The sequence below is a fragment of the Thermomyces dupontii genome, assembly GCF_041956625.1.
Source record: "Thermomyces dupontii strain NRRL 2155 unplaced genomic scaffold VTN31scaffold_1, whole genome shotgun sequence".
NCBI classification, from domain to species: Eukaryota; Fungi; Ascomycota; class Eurotiomycetes; order Eurotiales; family Trichocomaceae; genus Thermomyces; species Thermomyces dupontii.
Genome location: NW_027192307.1, coordinates 1,931,912 through 1,951,374, shown reverse-complemented (window position 1 = coordinate 1,951,374; position 19,463 = coordinate 1,931,912). Strand labels below are relative to the sequence as shown.

At 50.7% G+C, this 19,463-nt stretch overlaps 7 protein-coding genes and 1 non-coding gene across 8 annotated transcripts; 4 read left to right on the top strand and 4 right to left on the bottom strand.

The window, feature by feature from the left end:
- The first annotated feature begins 1,353 nt into the window (after positions 1-1,353).
- VTN31DRAFT_t16 lies at positions 1,354-1,425 on the top strand. Its single transcript has one exon. It is a non-coding gene; the product is annotated as a tRNA-His (tRNA).
- A 729-nt stretch (positions 1,426-2,154) lies between these two features.
- Positions 2,155-4,963, bottom strand: VTN31DRAFT_718 (uncharacterized protein; the record flags this gene model as incomplete). Its single annotated transcript, XM_069407872.1, has 7 exons — positions 2,155-2,641; positions 2,701-2,903; positions 2,960-3,263; positions 3,315-3,749; positions 3,804-4,177; positions 4,226-4,665; positions 4,717-4,963. The coding sequence occupies 7 exons, from the start codon at positions 4,961-4,963 to the stop codon at positions 2,155-2,157; spliced, it is 2,490 nt and encodes an 829-aa protein (XP_069263574.1).
- A 1,400-nt stretch (positions 4,964-6,363) lies between these two features.
- VTN31DRAFT_717 (uncharacterized protein) lies at positions 6,364-7,212 on the top strand (the record flags this gene model as incomplete). The annotated part of the gene is made up of 1 exon (XM_069407861.1): positions 6,364-7,212. One exon carries the CDS (start codon positions 6,364-6,366, stop codon positions 7,210-7,212), a length of 849 nt encoding a protein of 282 aa, XP_069263573.1.
- A 131-nt stretch (positions 7,213-7,343) lies between these two features.
- Positions 7,344-8,762, top strand: VTN31DRAFT_716 (uncharacterized protein; the record flags this gene model as incomplete). The annotated part of the gene is made up of 1 exon (XM_069407850.1): positions 7,344-8,762. One exon carries the CDS (start codon positions 7,344-7,346, stop codon positions 8,760-8,762), a length of 1,419 nt encoding a protein of 472 aa, XP_069263572.1.
- A 1,821-nt stretch (positions 8,763-10,583) lies between these two features.
- VTN31DRAFT_715 (uncharacterized protein) lies at positions 10,584-10,900 on the bottom strand (the record flags this gene model as incomplete). Its single annotated transcript, XM_069407839.1, has 2 exons — positions 10,584-10,731; positions 10,794-10,900. 2 exons carry the CDS (start codon positions 10,898-10,900, stop codon positions 10,584-10,586), a joined length of 255 nt encoding a protein of 84 aa, XP_069263571.1.
- A 1,331-nt stretch (positions 10,901-12,231) lies between these two features.
- Positions 12,232-13,664, top strand: VTN31DRAFT_714 (uncharacterized protein; the record flags this gene model as incomplete). The annotated part of the gene is made up of 2 exons (XM_069407828.1): positions 12,232-13,542; positions 13,605-13,664. 2 exons carry the CDS (start codon positions 12,232-12,234, stop codon positions 13,662-13,664), a joined length of 1,371 nt encoding a protein of 456 aa, XP_069263570.1.
- A 571-nt stretch (positions 13,665-14,235) lies between these two features.
- VTN31DRAFT_713 (uncharacterized protein) lies at positions 14,236-16,901 on the bottom strand (the record flags this gene model as incomplete). Its single annotated transcript, XM_069407817.1, has 8 exons — positions 14,236-15,144; positions 15,208-15,306; positions 15,358-15,603; positions 15,652-16,113; positions 16,171-16,419; positions 16,492-16,632; positions 16,722-16,789; positions 16,856-16,901. The coding sequence occupies 8 exons, from the start codon at positions 16,899-16,901 to the stop codon at positions 14,236-14,238; spliced, it is 2,220 nt and encodes a 739-aa protein (XP_069263569.1).
- Positions 16,902-17,346: 445 nt separating this feature from the next.
- VTN31DRAFT_712 (uncharacterized protein) lies at positions 17,347-17,726 on the bottom strand (the record flags this gene model as incomplete). The annotated part of the gene is made up of 3 exons (XM_069407806.1): positions 17,347-17,421; positions 17,495-17,609; positions 17,695-17,726. The coding sequence occupies 3 exons, from the start codon at positions 17,724-17,726 to the stop codon at positions 17,347-17,349; spliced, it is 222 nt and encodes a 73-aa protein (XP_069263568.1).
- Between the last annotated feature and the right edge of the window lie 1,737 nt (positions 17,727-19,463).

The following is a 19,463-nucleotide window of genomic DNA, read 5'->3' as shown; positions in this document are numbered from 1 at the left end:
GAATAACCTAGGTAGTTGCTCGTACTTTGGTTAACTAACGAGGTACTTACATAGATACAACTCAACCCAGTTGTCAGCTCGCACCTCAGATCAATGTCGGGAAATTATTGACGACAAAACAACTGGCAGGGGCGTTCCGCACCGTTGACAACGAGTACGTATGAGGTGCTCACAGTGTATAGTATTGCTAATTGTCTGCTTCCCAGGATGCGGTTTCAATTTACCTGGCAGCCTATGAGGAATTTCTAAAGTCCAGCATATAACTACCTAGGCTACAGGAGCACATACTCCACAGACCGGCTATGACTATGAACCCTAACCAGTGCTTTCCTTGTGAGTGGGAGCCCAGATCTGCAAGTACAGGCGGTACGCCTAGTCAGTCTGTTGAATTATGACCTGCTTTCGCAGTGCAAGCAGAGACGATGCAATGATTGGCCCCGAGATATTGATCGATATGCCTTCTCGACTACCACTTAACCATTGGAGAATGTCTTGTGCATCCTTTTCTTCTGCTAAGTACGCTACTGTTCAAGTACGCTGAAGGCGGCGACCTTTCCTCCATTCATGACTCCTGATCGCGATATGAGCGGAATGGCTGACCCAGGAGTATTCAGGCAAATGCAGAAATTGGGCATTACCAGCAGGCGCCGTTCAATAGCTGTCGGGGCCACTCCATTTCACGTTGAATTGCAACCGCAGGGATTGCCCATTGCTGATGCTGAATTGCCGATACTGGAATATACTATACCTACTTACAGTCAAGGTCTCCAATATAACTACTTACGCATCGTACATTTTCGCTCACTTGCCCTTTGACGAGTCGGATCCTGTGCAGAAGACAACAAGCTCGAGCTCACGACCATGCGGAAGTGTTTCGTGGTCCTCATCGGCCCCCGCAGTGACCCTTTGACACCTGCTACAATGTCTCTCCAACGATGACGGTTCGATTGTTCACCGCGGGTTGACAGACATCAGAATCGGGAACTGCATTTCCTGAAGCAGGAATCGATGGATCGCCATTCTGCAATTGGCACTGCGATCTAATTAGGGACTCAGATCCTTGCAGGCAATCCTTCACTCTTTCCTCTTCTCAGTCAACTGTTCCTGGATTCAATCCCTAGTAGTAAGTACTAGTAATTACTCTCATGCAACTGCAGTCCAAGTCTCCAACCACGAAACCGCTAATACTCACTTCGGGAAACCCCCTGCAGTTATTCTGCCCTTCGGAACAGGAACCAGTGGTCATCCTGGTTAGTCGACCTTGCGTGCGGGAAGTCCCCAGGTCAGGGCCAATACTCCTGCACTTGTTGCAGGCACGCACTGCCGTTTTGTCCATGGGGCGCCGTTAGAATGGGTGCTGTGGTCTAGTGGTCAGGATGTCTGATTGTGGCTCAGCCGGCCCCGGTTCGATTCCGGGCAGCGCCATTCCTTTTTTTTTTTTTATTTATTAATCTCCACAGCGACATACATAAGGTACTACTCCGTATAACATACAAAGGTAGATACTTCGTCCCAGATGTGAAATGCACGCTGGGTTCAGATTCAAGCAAGACAGCGGGCCGTAAGGCACTGCGACTCTCAAGCAGAGAGGCCATGGCAGACAAGTCGGATGCGACGGCCCTCGACACTCGCTGCTCCTTCTGCCCTGAACTTAGGTACTACTTACCTATCGATATAGGTATGTAGGTTACATTTGCTGCTATCCAGAGGAGTGACTCACTGGGTAAAATAGACGGTAGTGCCATCCCTACTGATCGGTACTAATATTCCATAGCCTTCCCCTCCCCCTTGCATTGGAGGTGCAACAACATACATGTCGCCATCATATATTCCCAGTCAGAGAGGTGTCTTTGTCAAATTTGAAACACCTGTATCCTGATAATAGCGCAGGTTCGGGTTTTCCGCTCTATGCTTTGGCTTTCGTCAATGCCAAGTTGCGGTTGCGATGGCAAAGTGAAATATACAGGCCGGGTTCAATCGATGTGAAGATTGCCATTCGCACTCTAGCTTCTGTATTCAAAGGGATTGCCTCAGAGAGTCGAATACTACCCGACGATCAAATGTGCAATCTCGATTATTACCTAGTAGTTCCTATAAAAAAAGGGCAGGCTAGCCTGCGTATTACCCGCTGTATCCTGCATTCGTTCATCCTTTTCAATGGTGGAAGAGCTCCTTCAGAGATGGGAACACCTTCACCTTCAGTGCGTCTCCCAGCACGGGGTTCTGGGACTCATTGACGCCGTAAGTCACCCGAGTGATCTTCTTCTCCTTCTCCCGTTTCTCGAACCAGACAACGTGGACCCAGTCGATGAACACCTCATAGCCATCGCCTTGGTCGTGCAGCAAAAAAGTAGGCGTCTTGGTCTTAAAGCGGTTGTCGAGAGGCACACGCACTTCCTCGCCGTAGGATCCTTGCAACCGCGAGTTGAAGACAATTTCGCCTTCGGCACGACGGAAGGAGATCAGGATAAGAGTCTCGGAGCCGGTCAAAAAGTTGATCTGGGTGTTGTCGATGGTCGACGTCACGGCCTTCTTGAGGTCCAACTTCGGTGCGTTCACCAGAATAACACCATCAGTCTCCAGAGGCGCTTTCAGAGTGAGAGACCCCCGGAGAGGAAGGGTTGCCTTAGGAACAACAGGCCTGAGTGGGACAAACAATGTCAGCTATTGTAAGAGATCCGATGGAACAAGATAACATACTTAGGTGGCGGCGGAGGAACAATTGGTTGCTTCAAGTCGGGGTTGAAGGCACCATCGGCACCACCAGAGATGGTCGGCTCCTCCTTGAAATTTTCGAGCAGAGGAGCCTTCGTTGGATCCTCAAAGTTTGTCGCGTCATTAGTGCCTCCGACAATCTCAAGTTCCACTTTTTCCACTTCGTAACGGGGAAGCGATTTGCCATTCTGATCCCAATCAGCATTCCTGTGTTGAAATGTCCCTCATGGCTCAGCGAACACACCTTGACAACACGCCAGTAAGCCCGCTTCTGCAAGTACGCCAGCACTTCTTCCCTTGTCAATGACTTCAGATCCCTTCCTTCTTTGATCAAGCTGTACAACACAGGCGTGATAGGCAGATACGCCGTTGCCTTGACTTTCTTCTGTTGGCCTTTCTTGCAATTGGTACAGACTTCCTTGCCATTGACCTCAGGGCGTTGACTGAAGTTATAGACTTCCCCAATCAGATCGGTGGCGGAGACCTGGCGACCTTCTTGTTGAGCGAGATACAGTCGAATCCAGAAAGCTTCTCCACCGAAAGCAAAACTAGAGATGGCTCAGTGTCTCGCTGCATAGGCTGTGTGTAATGTGACGTACCGGAGATAACGAATGCTGAATGAAAAATCAACAGATTTGAGACCTCCAGGAATGCTCGTCACGCCAGATGGCGTAGACCCAGACTGAGCGTCGCCCAGCAGCTGCCGTCGAGACAAACCGTAAGTCTCGTTGACGTATTTGCGCAGGTCACTGATGAACAGAGTTTGATCAAAGCGACCCTTGGGACTGTACTTGGGATTCCAAGCCTGGAGTTCTGGGTAGCTGTACCCAAAATCATTGGTGTGGCGGACGTCATTCGGAGTGAGCAGAGTGCCTTTCTTGTCGCCATGAAAGGGACGTAGAGGCGTGCTTGTCGTGATTTCATCGTCGACGTTTAGACCGACGATATCTTGAAAGAAGGAGTTGACCTTCCCAGTTTCGAACCATTTGTTAGGATTCAATGCCTGCCAAATAGCGAAAATGCGGTCGACATTGCTGCAACAGATTAGCTCGACTGTGCAAAGGATAATGGCGAGGAATCCACGATACCAATGATGCAGCCAGAACAGGGGATCAAATGTCGCAACCGGGATTTGCGACATGTGCCCATTGAAGTCCCCGCCAACCCAGCCGTGCAAAGTATTATGGAGGTACTCAATATTGAGATCGTTCTGCACAGACTGATCTTTTCCGTCCAATTGCGCAGTGGTAGCAAACGTCGGGTACTCCATCGGAACGGTGAGCAGTCGGTAGACGACCTCCATGGGTTTACCGTAGTTAGCACTGTCCGGGCCGAGCCACCTGTGGTCCCTCAAGTTGTCCTCCACCTTGGAGTTGTTGACGACGCCATAGCGCCAGGCATTGCCATCAGGGTCAATATCTTCTTCGTCTGGGCATCGACTGGTGTTGATGCAACGACCGTACTGGAGCAAATCAGACAACGATCATTTGACACAGCCATAAGTACTCACATAAAGGGTCGGCGCCTTCTCTTCGTCTTGAACCCAAGGGTCCTTAAAGTTGGTAACGCCTTCCGAGTCCCATGTCTTCAAGTTGGGCATCTTGAATTGGTAGAGGGGATTGTCAATTCGCTCTACCCCTCCGTCGAAAGTTGGCACAAAGGTGGTCGGGTATTTCGCCAGTTTAGGCACCTTGTTCGTTCTTGCCCAGTCCCAGTAAGGTAAACGCCACGTCTCGGCTGCTTCTTGCCAGGCAGGACGGTCGGCTTCTGGAAAATTGGGCACGAGTTCATTGATCATGATCTCGTACAGCTGCTGTTCCAGGAGGAGCAAGTAGGGGCGGTGCCAGATGGGGAACAGAATGTTGTTATGGGTGCAATACCCCTTGTTTTTCCAGTCGGATCCTGCTTCCTCGGGCTCATCCCACTCACGGTTGGGCTCTCCGTGAATGCCTAGGAGTAACTGTTAGACATCCAACTGCTGAAGAGGTCTTGTCATCCTACCGGCAACCTGAAAGAAGGAATCGCGGGTACTGGGGTCCCTCTTCATGAAGCGGTCCCAGGCCATCACGAACAAATGAACCTGTTTCTCGTTCGCTTTGTTCTCGCTCCATTCATCAATATTTTGTCGAAGTGGCACCGGGCGAAGCGGGCCACTCTTCTTGCGCCCGGCATCCTTGACAGGAATCCCCTGAATGGGATAATACTCGTACGCATCCGTGTTGCGAACCTCAGTGTTTTCGGAACTCATGCTGGACCGTGACCGATTTCGTTTCCACAGAATGTTAGAGAGGATAAACTGCATTCGTATGGTCAAGCCGAATCAAGATGAACCCTGGACTGATACTTATATAGGGCTGATGAACATCGCAATGTTGATGCATTTGACCGTGAGATGGTCTTTATTTCTCCATTCCTTAGAATCGGGGTCGCACAATGCAACCATTGTGCATGCATGAACTCTTGATCCATTGCAGATTTGCTTGAGTTTTATCACCGATTCTGGGCTGGCTGATGAGTTGCGCCTGTAATCTCGAGCGTCGACCAAAAAGATGTGGCTGTTGGGCAAGAACCGTGACTCCCGAGTACTCCGTAGTGTGGGCGACGATTAGTTCCATCACTCGCAAAATGGAGCTTCCTGGGTGGTTGAGCGCTAAGTCGAGGCATGCAGGTTCGAGATGACAGACGTGCAGTAATGACTTCTGCAGGCTGGCTGTGCCGGCCCAGTTGTCAGCGGCATCCGTATGTAAGGATTATGTGACAGGCTGACAATCAATGCAGTAGTGGGCTCCTATAGCTGCTCTGCGACGTTCCCATTCGACGTCTCATGATGTTGATCCAACCGAAATTCCGGGAATTGCAAGTCTGCGACAGAACTGATTTGACATTCTGATGGGCTGGCTGGATGGAGTGACATCCGCAGCTCGGGTCTGCCAGGATTAAGCTGTGTAGGCGTAAGCTCATGTTCTGTACTCCGTACGATTCATGGCTGAAGTGATGAATCAGGAACCCTTCCCGCGAATCATTCCGCTTTGCCTAAGACAGTTACTTACAAATAACCTACCTACCTCTACCTACCTACCTCTACCTACCTACCTCTAGGTACCTACCTAGACACCTAGGTAGGTACCAGGTAGGTATAACCGTATACATTCAGTATAAGTACGAGGTCTCCATCAAAAGTTCTGTCACCCGTTTTCTGTCGGATTACGTTAATTTATATTATGTAATTATACGTAACTAACCTATTAAGGAAGGTACCGAGTCCAAGTATTCGTACCAGGTACCTCTACAGTCTCTATATGACATGATTTACTCGTACTCGTAGGTTAGGTTACCCTATAAAAGTTATGGAAAGCAACCCTTATGTTTAGGACTAAACCTGCTGTTTCGCTCACTGATGATTTTAGTTCGTTGCTGAATGTCTACTTGCAGTAATATTTGTGCTGTCAACTTGGTACCCTTTTAGGGTAAGTAAGTAAATAGCGCAGAGGGCCTGTCAACGTGGTGCCCAAGCCCTCAGCGGCAGCCTACTTGTCGTCCTTACGCGTGGATCAATAACCATGCTCATGCCCATCTTCACATCTTGCTCCTGACGTCCCGAGAAATGATTCTCTACCATCCAACTTCATTAAACGTCCAGTTTTGCCTATGCCGATGGCTTCGTTGTCAGAAGAAGAGCGCAGGGTCATCAAAGACCATCCCTTGAACAACTCTTTGCACACTCTACAAGGAGCACTCCGTGACCTGGACAGTTCATACAACTCTGAAAACGCTGATGACCAATTCGAGCAACTTGGAGACGTGTTGTCTCATCTTCTACATACCCTGTCAAGCACAAAAGCCGCATTGAACCTTCGTTCGAGGATCAGCAGTCGTAATTTGCGGCAAGAACTTGCAGCACTCTACCTGCGTGTTCGAGATGGCGACCTCTCCTACGACCACTGCCGGCCCCTCGTGAAGCTCGTCATTCAAAATGCTGATGACACCAACATTTGGGGTACCGTGTTCAATCTCATCGCCACAACCTCTCGAGCGACTCCACTAGCACCGAGCGCTCACCACGTGGTGATTAACACGCCGATAAAAACCAACTCGGGATCATTACGAGGCAGCGAGCAGACCCGTAACCAGGTTGACCTCAGAGTCTTTCAAGAGATCCAGGACTGCACGTATCGCAACGTGCAGGGATTCTACGAGAAGTATTTTGAAAATAAAGTCTGGACGGATCTGCGCAAAAAGTATACCAATCAACGAGACACCTTCATATTGGCGGAAAATGGGTCGGTATTCCCGATTCGCCTTCACAAGACGAACTGCTTGCATGGTTGTTCAAGCTACAAGACGATTTTCTTTGGAATGAACAACGTCGTTACTACAGGATCAATCTCCCGCGGAAGCTTACCGGCGGTGAGCCACGACGGCAGATTGATGTCATTCTCAAACGAAAGAGCGGGGATACCTCGAACGACAAGCATAACTGGAGGGACATTGAGGTGATTGGTGAACTCAAGGCTTCCGACCGGGGTGTGAAGGATCCGCTGGTACAGCTCGCTGCATACGCGCGAGAAGTATTCGCCTCCCAGCCGACACGGCGCGACCTCCACGCGTTTACAATTTGCGGGTCTCTGATGACGACGTGGGTATTTGACCGCTCGGGCTGCTATAGCCCTGATTCATTCGATATTCACAAGCAGCCGGAACGCTTCATACGGGTGATTGCTGGGTATACCATGATGGACGAGGAGCAACTCGGGCTGGACATATTCATCGAGCGGGACGGCGACCGTCAGTTTGTACGAGTGAAGCACGAGGGGAAGGAGGTGCGGCTCGAGTTGCAGTCCAATCCTCTGATTTGTCAACGGGCGATTGTTAGCCGGGGAACCGTTTGCTTTCTCTCCAGGAAGGAAGTTTCCGAGGACTGGGAGTACGTGACCAAGTTTTCTTGGACGTCGGATAGGCGTCAGCCTGAGTCGACTCTTCTTCAGCGAGCGAACCAGAAAGGAGTTGAAGGGATTGCCCGACTGGAAGGACATTGCAGTATCGTCAGTATCAGCGATATGCGGTCAGGGATGACGTTCACGACGCCTTATACTTTTCGGGGCGCGTCCAATATTACGCAGTCTCAGTCCCTGCATTCCCCATTGCCAGCTCTGTCGGCTAACAAAACTCGCAGTTGGAGCAGCGTTGTGAATTCCTCTGAGCGTTCAAACAAACGCAAATCAGCTTCTACTCTCCCCAAGCCGAAGCGATCACGGTCCGGAGGTAATTCCGTGGGTGCTTCCAACGAAGTCACGTTCGAGGTGCAAGAAAAGCAAGGAACTAGTCTGTTTTCTGCCCGTGAGGACCCATATGACAATCGCATTCTTCGCTGCCTCGTGATATTTCCGGCTGGTCGGCCGATCTACACATACCGATCGCCACTGGAGCTGGTGCAGGCACTGCGCGATGCGATCAAGGCACACCAGTCCCTTTGTTTAGATGGAAACATTCTTCACCGGGACATCTCAGAAAACAACATCATCATAACAGATCGCGCAAAAACCGGCTTTGCGGGAATGCTTATTGACATGGATCTTGCGAAGGAGCTGGGCAAAGGGCCCAGTGGCGCTCGGCGTCGTACAGGCACCATGGAGTTCATGGCTATCGAGGTGCTACTGAACAAAGATCATACGTACCGGCACGATCTCGAGTCATTCTTTTACGTGCTAATTTGGCAATGCGCTCGTCGTGGCTGGGAGTATGTCGGCAATCCAACAGGCCAACCGTTGTCGAGTCATCTCACAAAGTGGTACATGGGGACTTTTGAAGATATTGCCATCACAAAGGGTGGCCTCGTTGAAAACGCCGAAAGGTTCGAGCTCCTTACCAACGAGTTCCCGCCGGAGCTGGAGCGTCTGAAACCCCTATGTCGAAGGCTACGTCGCATCTTGTTTCCATGGAATGGTCACATAGTTTTCACAGGGACGCCTAAAGATCCGAAGGTTCTCTACGGGCCGATGATTGAAGCTTTTGACCAGGCAATTGATGACCTTGGCAAGGTGGAATAGGCCCTCCCCTTTCGTCTATTTGTACTTTCGTGTCCTATCCCGAGGGGTAGACTACGTAGTCTAACTAACGAGTTGGCGAGACGAGCTCGTGAAATGGGTATCCGATCTTTGACTGAGCAACTGGATAAGTAATAGGCACAGCGGAGAATGGGCTGCCTGGAATGAATAGAGGCACTGACTCTAGGAAGCACATTAATCAGATTAGTAGGATCCTGTCGCTGGTGTCAAAGATTGAATGCATCGACTCGGGGTTCAATAGGGAACTGACGTAGTTATTATAATCGCCAGAAGAGAAGACAGTACAGTACACAGCATTGAATGAGCATGGACTCTTCTGATTACGATATCTGAATATCTCCGATATCCAGAAGAAAAGAAGGGTGCGGAGTCACGGACGGATGTGGTCGCTGTCTTCACCTTGCTTGGAATGCATGATCCAACTGAAATAGTGAGTACCTACTCGTACAGCTGTTTATTTGGCAAGCAGCTCCCTCATGTGGTATGCGTATGTCATTCTGTTCACCTAATTCTCGGTGAGAAGAATCCAACGGAGACCACATCTTGCCTCATGTGCTATTATCAACGGTTTACTGGAGACTAACTGAGCAGAGCTGAAACCTTTCATCGCAACATCTCTTTGTCATGAAACCGATCCGTACACCTCGAATTGGTCGGAAACATATCGAGTAAACTGAGAAAAGAGAGATCAGCTTCAGCCGAAAGCCGTAGATCATCCCAGAATAGACACTGAATTGAGAGGAATTCCCAACACACGTTAAAGAAGGGCCATCTTCGTAGTTTGTAGGAGTGCTCGTCTTCAAGACATGGGCAGGATACTGCTGGACGAAAAATCAAGATTCATTGGTGTGCCTAGGCTAATGGGCACCGGGAGACGTTTAAGAACAACTGACACTCCGCACAGAAGAAATGATGTTGACTGGTCAATGACGAACAACGCTCCTTTGCGGCAAGACGAACGATTGGTCTTACGATTAGAATTTGCGCCGTTGGCGGGTCCTGATGTCCCCGGGCAGAAGGACTTGCATGAGACAAACGCAGAGTCGGAATCCTAGTACGAGGTGAGGTCTGAAGGACAAGGATGACGAGCCGCCAGTTGGCAACCCTTTTTTTTTTTTCAGAGTTCAGGGAAATGATTCGGGAGGCACTCACCCCTGCGGCAGAACTATTTGAGATGGGAGGCGAGGAAGTTTGTGGAGAAGTTCATGCTATCCCGGTGAACCTTACTGTGTATGTACTCGAGGAGGTCAAGACCTCCGTCACAACCCAAATACTTGGGGTAGATATCGGCACCGTGCAACGATGTATCTCAAGTAGGTTGGTCAATCTGAAGGAGGTGGTGTTTAGTGCATGCACATGATGGGTGTTGAATTCTCTAGAAACAAGTGACTATTTGGAGTCTTGAGGAGTAGGTTCAATCAACTGGCCTTTGTTTCGTTTCCCACAGAACTCGTCTGAATTAGGCCATGTACTACTGTAGGTACTTGATATGTACCACAATGTCAGCAGCTGCTCTGTAAGCTCCACTTGATAATGCAGAATGGTTCCTCTCGCCTCGGGCATGTGCAGATGCAGGGCCTTCCAATAACTATGTAGTTTGGAGCCGCACCGGGGATTCGTGCAGGCATACTAATCCGGGAATTAAATAATACGGACAACATATTACCCGCATTTTCCTGTACTGTATTTAATACTCCGAACTCCGTACGCGTCGTGCAGACTGCAGAGTAACCTAACTTGTCCCGTCAAGCAATTTAAGCTCCAGGATGTGTGCTTACAACGCAGCATCCCATATTTGGCTCCTCATTCTATGATGATCCCACACTGTGGTCCTATCAGATGTCGCCGTGACCCGCTCTTGAGCTGCAAGCTACGGCGAGAAGGAATGTGCCGCCTTTGACCGACGAGCCGCTCCGGTACTGAGTCTAGGTACGTACGTACTTCGACAAGCCTAGCATTCTTAGCATGCGTATGTTGCACCCTCGTGCACAATTGTTTGTGGAGAGTACTTACTCCGTACCTTGCATGGCAATTATCAAACGACTTCCAAGTCCCGACCAGAATCTCAGTACGGAGCAGTTGCTCATTGTTGTTGATTGACCGACGGTGAAGTCCACCATGAATGATTCAGCCTATTCAGCTATGAAGCAAGTCCATGAATAATTGTTGTAGGTGTCGGTGATTTCAAGCTTGCTGCGAAGGTCGCCGTTCGGTCCTCTGGACCAGAGCATCATAGTAGTTACTAGTTTATGGAGTACTTTACCATGTCAGCCGAGTTCGAGAGGCGGTAAGGAGCAAGGAATAGGAACTCTATGGAGGAATCGAGATTGATGATTAGTAAGAACGGACTCCGGTGCTCCGCTGAGTTGAGAAATATCTCCATCCACGCTTTCACGCGACTTGACTGCTCAACAATAAGGTTATGGGAAATCTTAAAGGTGAAGACCGTGCAAGAAACTCGGGTAGCGTCGGATGTTCTGGATGTTCGAACCTTGAATTCGGAATCGAGGCGCGCATGGCTGATCTGTTGCCGGACAACTAAAGTTTTCTATGAAACGCCCGACGCATGGTCTTGTAAATGGCGCAGAATTCTCCCCAAGGACAATGACAATCTGGGGAAGATTCTCGGTGGAAATGAAGGATCCGGTCGATTGCTTGGAGAGCGAAGTTTCTCCGTCCCGAAACGTGGAGAACTGGAGAAGCTGTACTAGTTATGTATTGGACCGTCCACTTTTCCGCGGAGGGGTTTGTCTGGAGTTTGGAGTACGTACCTCTATTCGTGTTTGGAGATGGGGATTATTGGATTGGGGTGGATTGGGGCCCCGGACAGCGAGATTTTTCTCGATGGAGCAGGTTACATCGAATTTCCCGAAACAGCAATTGCTGCGAGTCAAGGCAGAAATGGAAATGGAGCAGAAAATTGTTCTCGAATGTGCGGTTTAATCCTGATTGGATCACCAGCATGCCCGACTTGGAGAGTGGGTCAAGATAGGGGAACTGTGACTGGCCAGAGTTTCTGCAGGGTCTCCAGCAAGTGCCTAGCTTATTCTTCATAAGCAACCGACGGTCAAATGCCAAGTCTGGATGATCGGAGGTCGGGAACCAATCGGATCGGCGGTGATACAAAATCTGCAAAAAAAATCGACAAATGGAGGATAGACTCCGGACTCGGGGCTCCGGGATCGGCGACCATTACTAAGTGGTACTGTACTCCGTACTCCTCCGGGCCGGTCGGTTGTGGTTTCCTTGTGCAGATTCTTTCCTTTTAAGAACCCTTCCTTCTCTCCATTGCAGTCCTCCAACACCCCCGTCTTGCTGCCATCCGCTGCTGACTGGCAGCGCCTGCCAAAAAACTGCCCTCCAAGATTAGGTCAGCATCACCAGGAACAGAACCTCCATGAATTCGGTTCCTCAGACCGAGAAAGCGGCCAACGACCAGCTTGCGGACAAAATGTCTCACAAGGATGTGCTCCCGTGCACTGATGCCCCGCCACAGTATGAACTCGAGACAGGCAAGTTATCGGAGGAGGAACGCATCATCATCGACCGCGGAATCAAAAAGTTCAGTCGCCTGGGATGGAAACGTCTCACGGTCGTCCTGATCGTCGAGGCCATTGCACTGGGCAGTCTGACCCTGCCGTCGTCATTTGCGACTCTCGGCATGGTGGCAGGTGTCATTACCTGCGTGGCTCTCGGATTCTTTGCTATCTACACCAGTTACGTGGTCGGGCAGGTCAAGCTAAAGTTTCCACACGTGGCACACTACGCCGATGCGGGAGGGCTGTTGGCAGGTCGTGTCGGCTATGAGCTGGTCAGCATCATGCTCGTTTTGCAATTGATCTTCTTGGTCGGCTCGCATTGCCTGACGGGAACAATCGCCTTTGTCACCATCACCGAGAGCGATGTCTGTTCGGTGGTATTTGGGGTCGTGTCAGCCGTCATTCTGCTGCTCCTGGCCCTGCCACCGAGCTTCGCCGAAGTCGCCATCCTCGGCTACATTGACTTTGCGTCCATCGTCGCGGCGATCCTGATCACCATGATTGGCACGGGAGTCCGGAGCAGCAATGCTCCCGGGGGGCTTTCGGCGGTCAATTGGTCTGCGTGGCCGAAGGAAGGTGTGACATTTGCAGAGGGGTTCATTGCCGTCACCAACATCATTTTTGCCTACAGTTTTGCCATGTGCCAGTTCTCCTTCATGGATGAGATGCATACCCCGAAGAATTATGTCAAATCGATCTGGTCGTTGGGCACGATTGAAATCGTCATCTACACACTGACTGGGGCATTGATTTATGCCTTTGTTGGCAAGGACGTGAAAAGCCCCGCGTTGCTGTCGGCGGGAACCACTCTCAGCAAGGTCGCTTTCGGCGTCGGCTTGCCCGTCATCTTCATCAGCGGCTCCATCAACAGCACCGTGCTGGGTCGCATGATCCATGGCAGAGTGTTCAAAAACTCCACAATTCGGTTCATCAACACCAAGATGGGCTGGATAACCTGGACTGCATTGATCACCGTCATCACGGTGATTGCGTTTATCGTCGCTGAGGTGATCCCTTTCTTCAACGATCTCCTATCAATCTCATCGTCTCTGTTCGTCTCCGGCTTCACCTTTTATCTCCCAGCCATCATGTGGTTCAAGCTCGTTCGCGAGGGGTCATGGAAATCCCCAAAGAACATTGCTCTCGGCATTGCCAACGCCTTGATCTTCGCAATGGGCATCCTCATCTTGGTCGGAGGAACCTATTCGAGTGTGCATGACATAGTCAGTCTTCCCTACTCGTTGCATTTTTTCCTTGCCTCGGCCTCGCTCACGAGTCTTTGCAGATCGAGAACTATCGACATGGCGCCGTTCGCGGACCGTTTACCTGTTCCATGCCGCAATAAGGGGCGGATACGACATGAAGCTGAGCAGATCGTTTCCATACTATCTCGAACAACAGGCATTGCTGGTCAATGTGCTGGACATGCCGCCCTAGATTGGATTGCATTCACTGCCATGCATGTATGTATATACATTGCTTTAATTGTAGATATAGATATGATAGACATGGATATGATTCCGACGGATTGATCGTTTTGGAATGTCGGTACCTGTAGGTAGGGCTTCGCTAGTAGGTTGCTTGGTCAACAACTACTGTACACGGATGGCATATAGAGCTTTTTGAAAGCTCTTAAAGGGAGTCAACCCTGATGACCTCTACAAGAAAGATAGCATCATGATGGTTTTCATTGTCAACTAGACCATCAATTTCATGATAAGAGCCATGCAGACACGCCCCGAACCCCATTTATCCCACAAATCCTACCCGATGCGACAATGATCATCATCATCATCATCATCCAGCTAACCGGACCAGACTACCCAGTAGCAGTCCCTCCCTCGTCCATGTATTGCCGTACAGTCATTACTCGTTTACGGTCATATACACACAGACACACACCCCCACATGGACCATCATTGCTTACTCTCGGATATCCGCGGAACCGCCCACCAATCATGCCATCTCCCTGCCGATCCAACCTCGGGGATTTCCACGGACAGAGATGGCGTTGTCGGGGATGATTGTGGCTGGTTGTTCAAGATGGTCGAGACTGTTTGGATCGCGATACTCGCGCCGATGCACGCGCGCAACGAGTCCTTCACGTTCCTCCGCCAGTCGGCTTCGATGGCTGGCCGGGATACATGCGCCGGTGCCTTCTTCTTCTTCTCCTCGATCGGAGGCAGGAAGGGGCCCTGCGCGAGCACGGCCTCCCATGCTTTCTTGGCCTCGTCGATGGCGGCGCGGGAGCGTGCGAGGACGGCGGCGTCCGTTTCGCCCCTGAGGGTAGCTTCTCCCTCGTATACGTCGTATGAAACGATTTCCGGAAGGGTGATGGGAATCAAGGGTTTCATGCGCAGCTCGTAGCGAAGACGCGGACTGGAGTACGCGTCAGCGGAGACCGCATGCGGCAGCAGACCGCGGCGGTCGAGGAACGCATAGAGCGCGTGGAGGGCCAGTGCAAAAGTTTCCGTGGCGATGAGCTGTGTTCGATACCGCCGGAGGACTGTCAGGGTCCGGTCGAAAGCGGGCTCGCGATCCGTTCGGGTGTTTTTGCGATGGTCGGAGGATACAAATGTTCTGATGCGGTCGATGTGGGCGATGTGTGTTGAGCAGATGTGGGACAGGTACCAGTATAGGCCCGCGAGTTCTTCTGGAGCGTAGATGGACAGTTCGAAGCCCATCTGGAGGATGGTACGGATCTGGTTGAGTTTCTCGTGGTATACCCAGCTGCTCAGTGGGTATGAATAGGTTGGTTGGCCGTCATAGAGAATCAGCGGGGTCTCCATTGTTAGTGAGCGGAGAAGAGTGTCTATTTCCTCCGCCTGTGATGAGATGGGTTAGAGAAATGCCCAAAGGAACCTCGTTTAGAGAATTTGCAAACAAACCTCCATCTGGATGGCATCCCACTCGACGACTGTATGCGTCAAGGTTCGCCGGACACGCGCTCGGTTCAAGCATGCTGTGCGAAATGTATCGATAAAAGGCTGGCCGCGTTAACCTACGTTGTCGACGACGCGAGACAAGAGACGACCTACCTGCCTGACGCGTTTGAGAAAACGGTCCATTGTTTGGTGCATTTGGAACCGGGGATCAGAAGGCGCTTCGGCTTCCTCATTGTCCCTGTTGAGCAAGACATGCGCAGGCATCACGAGTTCGGAAAGGTCGTCCAGGAGCAACCGATGTCCATCATTCTGGAAATCATTGCGAATGTACGCCTGCAGCAAACATCGAATGTAAATGCCAGGCGGGGGCTTTCTCGAAACCAATTGCCAGACAGATATCTTGTTTCATCAGCACTGGACTGCTGTAGTGCAAACTCCCAACCATACCCGTAAGTCGTGCGCGCAAGAGTAATCAAACAGCTCGTGCAAGTCAATGGCATCCTGGCACAATCTCTTCAGAATGCCCACCGCATCCTGGAATTTGATCTTGACCATGGGTCGCGGTGGCAAGGTACTGGCGAGTTTTCGCTGCAGCTTGACGCTGAAAGCCTCCTCCACGGGCTTCCCCAGCGTCGCCGACTCCTCGATCGGGGTAATGAGGGAGAGAGCATCGACGAGATTCTTCCGTTGATTACTTGTTCGCACGAGCTCAGAGCTGCCGTACAAAGCTTCCAGGAAGTGATGTCGGAACCGCAGCCGGTGAATCAAAGCTTGTCTAACCTGTGCGTCTATATCGCTGCCGCCTTCCTCTAGGTATTGAATCGCTTTGTCAATCACCAATCCAATGTCCGCTACATCAACCGTGGACAGAAGATCCCGGTTATAGAGCTGGGAAACAAAATCCTCTTCCTACCCGACCTCAGCACTCAATCTCCTCTAAAACCATGGTCGACACAAAGGACAAACCTCGTAGTAGTACTCCGCCGTTATCCGCGAGCGGACTAAATCACAGGATCGGGCTAGTGCGACACAATATGCTCTGAGGACGACATGGGTCAATGGACTTTGTCGTTCGAGATCTGACCGGATCTGTGGATCTCGTTCACGGTGGAAATGCGCTTCATCGAGCGAGTTGGGAACGGGCCAGAGGATTCGATCGAGGTAGATGGAGGTGAAAAGCGTCTGCGACAGAGGATGTCCCATGTGCCACGCTGCCTAGAAGCATGGCCTGTCAGCCATCTTCCTGCCCACAGTCGACCACCGTCCGCGAGAATGTCCGTTCCGCACCTCGTGACAAAGCAGCTGGTCCATAAGCCCCAGGACTTCCTTCGCCTGCAATTCGCGTCGCACGTCATAGTCATCTTCCAAAGCTTGCGCGTGCGTCTCGCCAGGTCCTATGTATCCGCTGTCCATCTTGGAGTCCATAATCTAGAAGAATAACCAGAAACCGTCGAGCGTCAGTCATCGCCTGTTGACCCATTCCATTTCGAGCCGGACTATCGGCGGCACACACACACCTCCAACGCCCCCACCGCTTCAAACAACGTGAAATGCTCATCTTTGACGAGTTCCCCGATTTTCAATTCTGTTCCCGACTGTGTTAGAATGATGCTCGAAAAGGGTAGCGATTGCGGAGGGGTGTGAACGGTACTTGAAGCTGCGTTCGTGAATTCCGCGGTGATGTCCCGCGCCACCATGGACGACGGTGTTTTTAGGCGCGGCTCGGAGGCGGAGATTTTGTGACTTGACAGCATGATGGTTGGGGAGCAGCGTGCATTTCAACCTACTGCTGGATTATGCCCCTTCCCCTGACAGGAGGATGCGAGGTGACGGATGCTTTTTCTTCGCCCACTTTTGTGAATGAAGTTTCTCCACGATTTGATGGAACCCCGACAGAGAGTGTGTGGGTGTCACCAACCACCCGTTACTCGGCAATTGAGAGATGTATAAGGCATTTTAGATGAAGTAACCGAAAGAAAAAACTAGGAATTGGTGATTTTCTCTTTGAAAATATTCATCGTTGAGAGCGCAGTATTTCTACATGGTGTACAATTCTCATCTCAATCCCCCAATCCACACTCTTCTTTTTCCCCCTCCATCCGGAAAACACCATTTCATCCACGGCACGACTCTAGCAGGACTCTATTTGGACGCCTGCGCAGCGACAGCCTCGGCATTGGCAGCCGACAGTTGCTGGACTTCACCCTGCTTGCCATTCTACACGATCACAGGCCCATGTCAGTGTTTTCTTCGCTTTTTCCCATCATCCACGAGCATGTCCTTCACGCACCTCCCACTTGGCGAACTTGAGGTCCGACTGACCACGGCGCTCGGCCTGCAGACGAGGGCCCTCCTTGAGAGATCGGCGCACCGCGCGCGCGGCAACGGCAAGGTAGCGGTTGTAGCTGTTGCAACATAAAGGTTCGACTCATCAGCCTCACTGCTGGCGACTTCTGGACTTTCTCACGGCATTCGGAAATGGAGACTTACGTGAGGCCAGCGGCTTTCCACGCAGCGGTCATCTTGACGAGTTCGATGTTGTGTAGTTCTTCACTGTTCTTCAACGGAATAGCAGCGAGGATGGCTCGGTGCGATTCGGAGCGTCCATAAATTCTAGTCACGTGATTGATTACCCCACGTGACTTGGCGACGCGCAGGAAACTTGGGAGTTTGTGAAGTTCGATGCCGCTGGTTTGGGGTCCGGGCCAGCCTCGAACTTTGCAGGTCGTTTGTTTAGAAATCAAAGAATGAGGAATGAGGCTTTGGACATCAACTGGGCCAAAAGCACCGGACGAGCACAAATCACCATCACAGGCTGCACAGGATTTTCGGAAGCAGTTTGAGGTCGCGAGTTTAGTTAACTACAACGGATACCTAATACTGTGAGGAGGTACGAATTTGATGCGTAATGGATCAAACATTGGCAAGGGAGTCTGAGATAATAACAATTCATTCGGCCTACGTGGTTTGTAAGCGGACTCGAGGCTATCTTCAAATGTTGCAGCCAAAAGTCCCGGCTGGGCGATCCAAACATTCCCAGCAAACGTTCTAAGCTGTTGTTCGCTACCTAATGATCAGGTCTCCCTCCCCAGTGGACGGAGAGCAGGGCGTCCAACAACCTTGTCGAAAGGTTAGATCCAACTGTGGCGAACCCGCAGCTGTATCGTCCTCATGGGTGACGTACATCCGTATTGTTTGCTCAAGACAATATATGATGGACGCAGTCCGATGCGCTTAACGAAGCGACGTCATTGTGAGGGCGCCAGATTCCTGAGGAACAAGTTCCCGTCTGTCGAAGGTGATCTTGGGAGTTTCACGCGCAATTAATTCTGACCGTGATCGCTCCGCTAGTCTAACCGATGAGGACTGATCTTTGAGCCAACCGTCGAGCGACACGGGCAAGGTGTGGTTCCGAATCCGATAATCCCACTTCAACAACCACACTCGGCGTCAGATCTATGGAGAGGAAGGCCCAACAGGAATCGGCTTCCCTTGTCCAGTTGCCTATCCGGATTGTTGTTGAACCGATCGCCATCACCTCACGTTGAATCCAGTTGAGACGGAATCAAGATAACTACTAGGCTAATCGAATGTTCTTATCGCTAATTGATGTGCGGAATCGGGAACGACTTTCACGATCAACGTTCCCTTCTCCGCATAGAAGCAAGCAAATTCGACAGAACTTTCTTGTCCCTTGAAGAAACATCGCGCAGGCTCGAAACCAGCTCAGGGGGAACAGATTCGAAGACGAGATACTGATCCCGAGTCTGTTCCTGTTCTAGCGCTCGCCGACGCGATTCCAGGAACCTTCGAAGGCTCGTTCTTTTCAGGGCACGAGTATTCTGGATAATAAATACCTGCTGTTTTGAGCAAGCTGGTCGAGTGTCATCTTGGTTCCTCGGAGAGCCTCAACCAGATCACAATTGAACTAGAAGGATATGAATTTTCGAATCTTTTGACAGTGTAATCTTAACTCATGTTAACAAACATTAATCACGAATCCATCTATGAACATTAGTAGTAGTTGGCAACTCCGTTTTTTCTGTCATACACCACCACTCTATTCATCGGAATATCAACTGGTCATGACAAAGCAGCAACTTTTTGCCTTGACATTTCACGGCATAACACCATCACACCGTTTATAGGGGGAGTTGCGGCTCCATCCCCGGGCCGAGTCCCCGAATCCATAATATATGAGAAAAATTGTCTGCTGAAAGTCCACAATAGTAGACTACTCGGCAGCGGGAAACAATTAA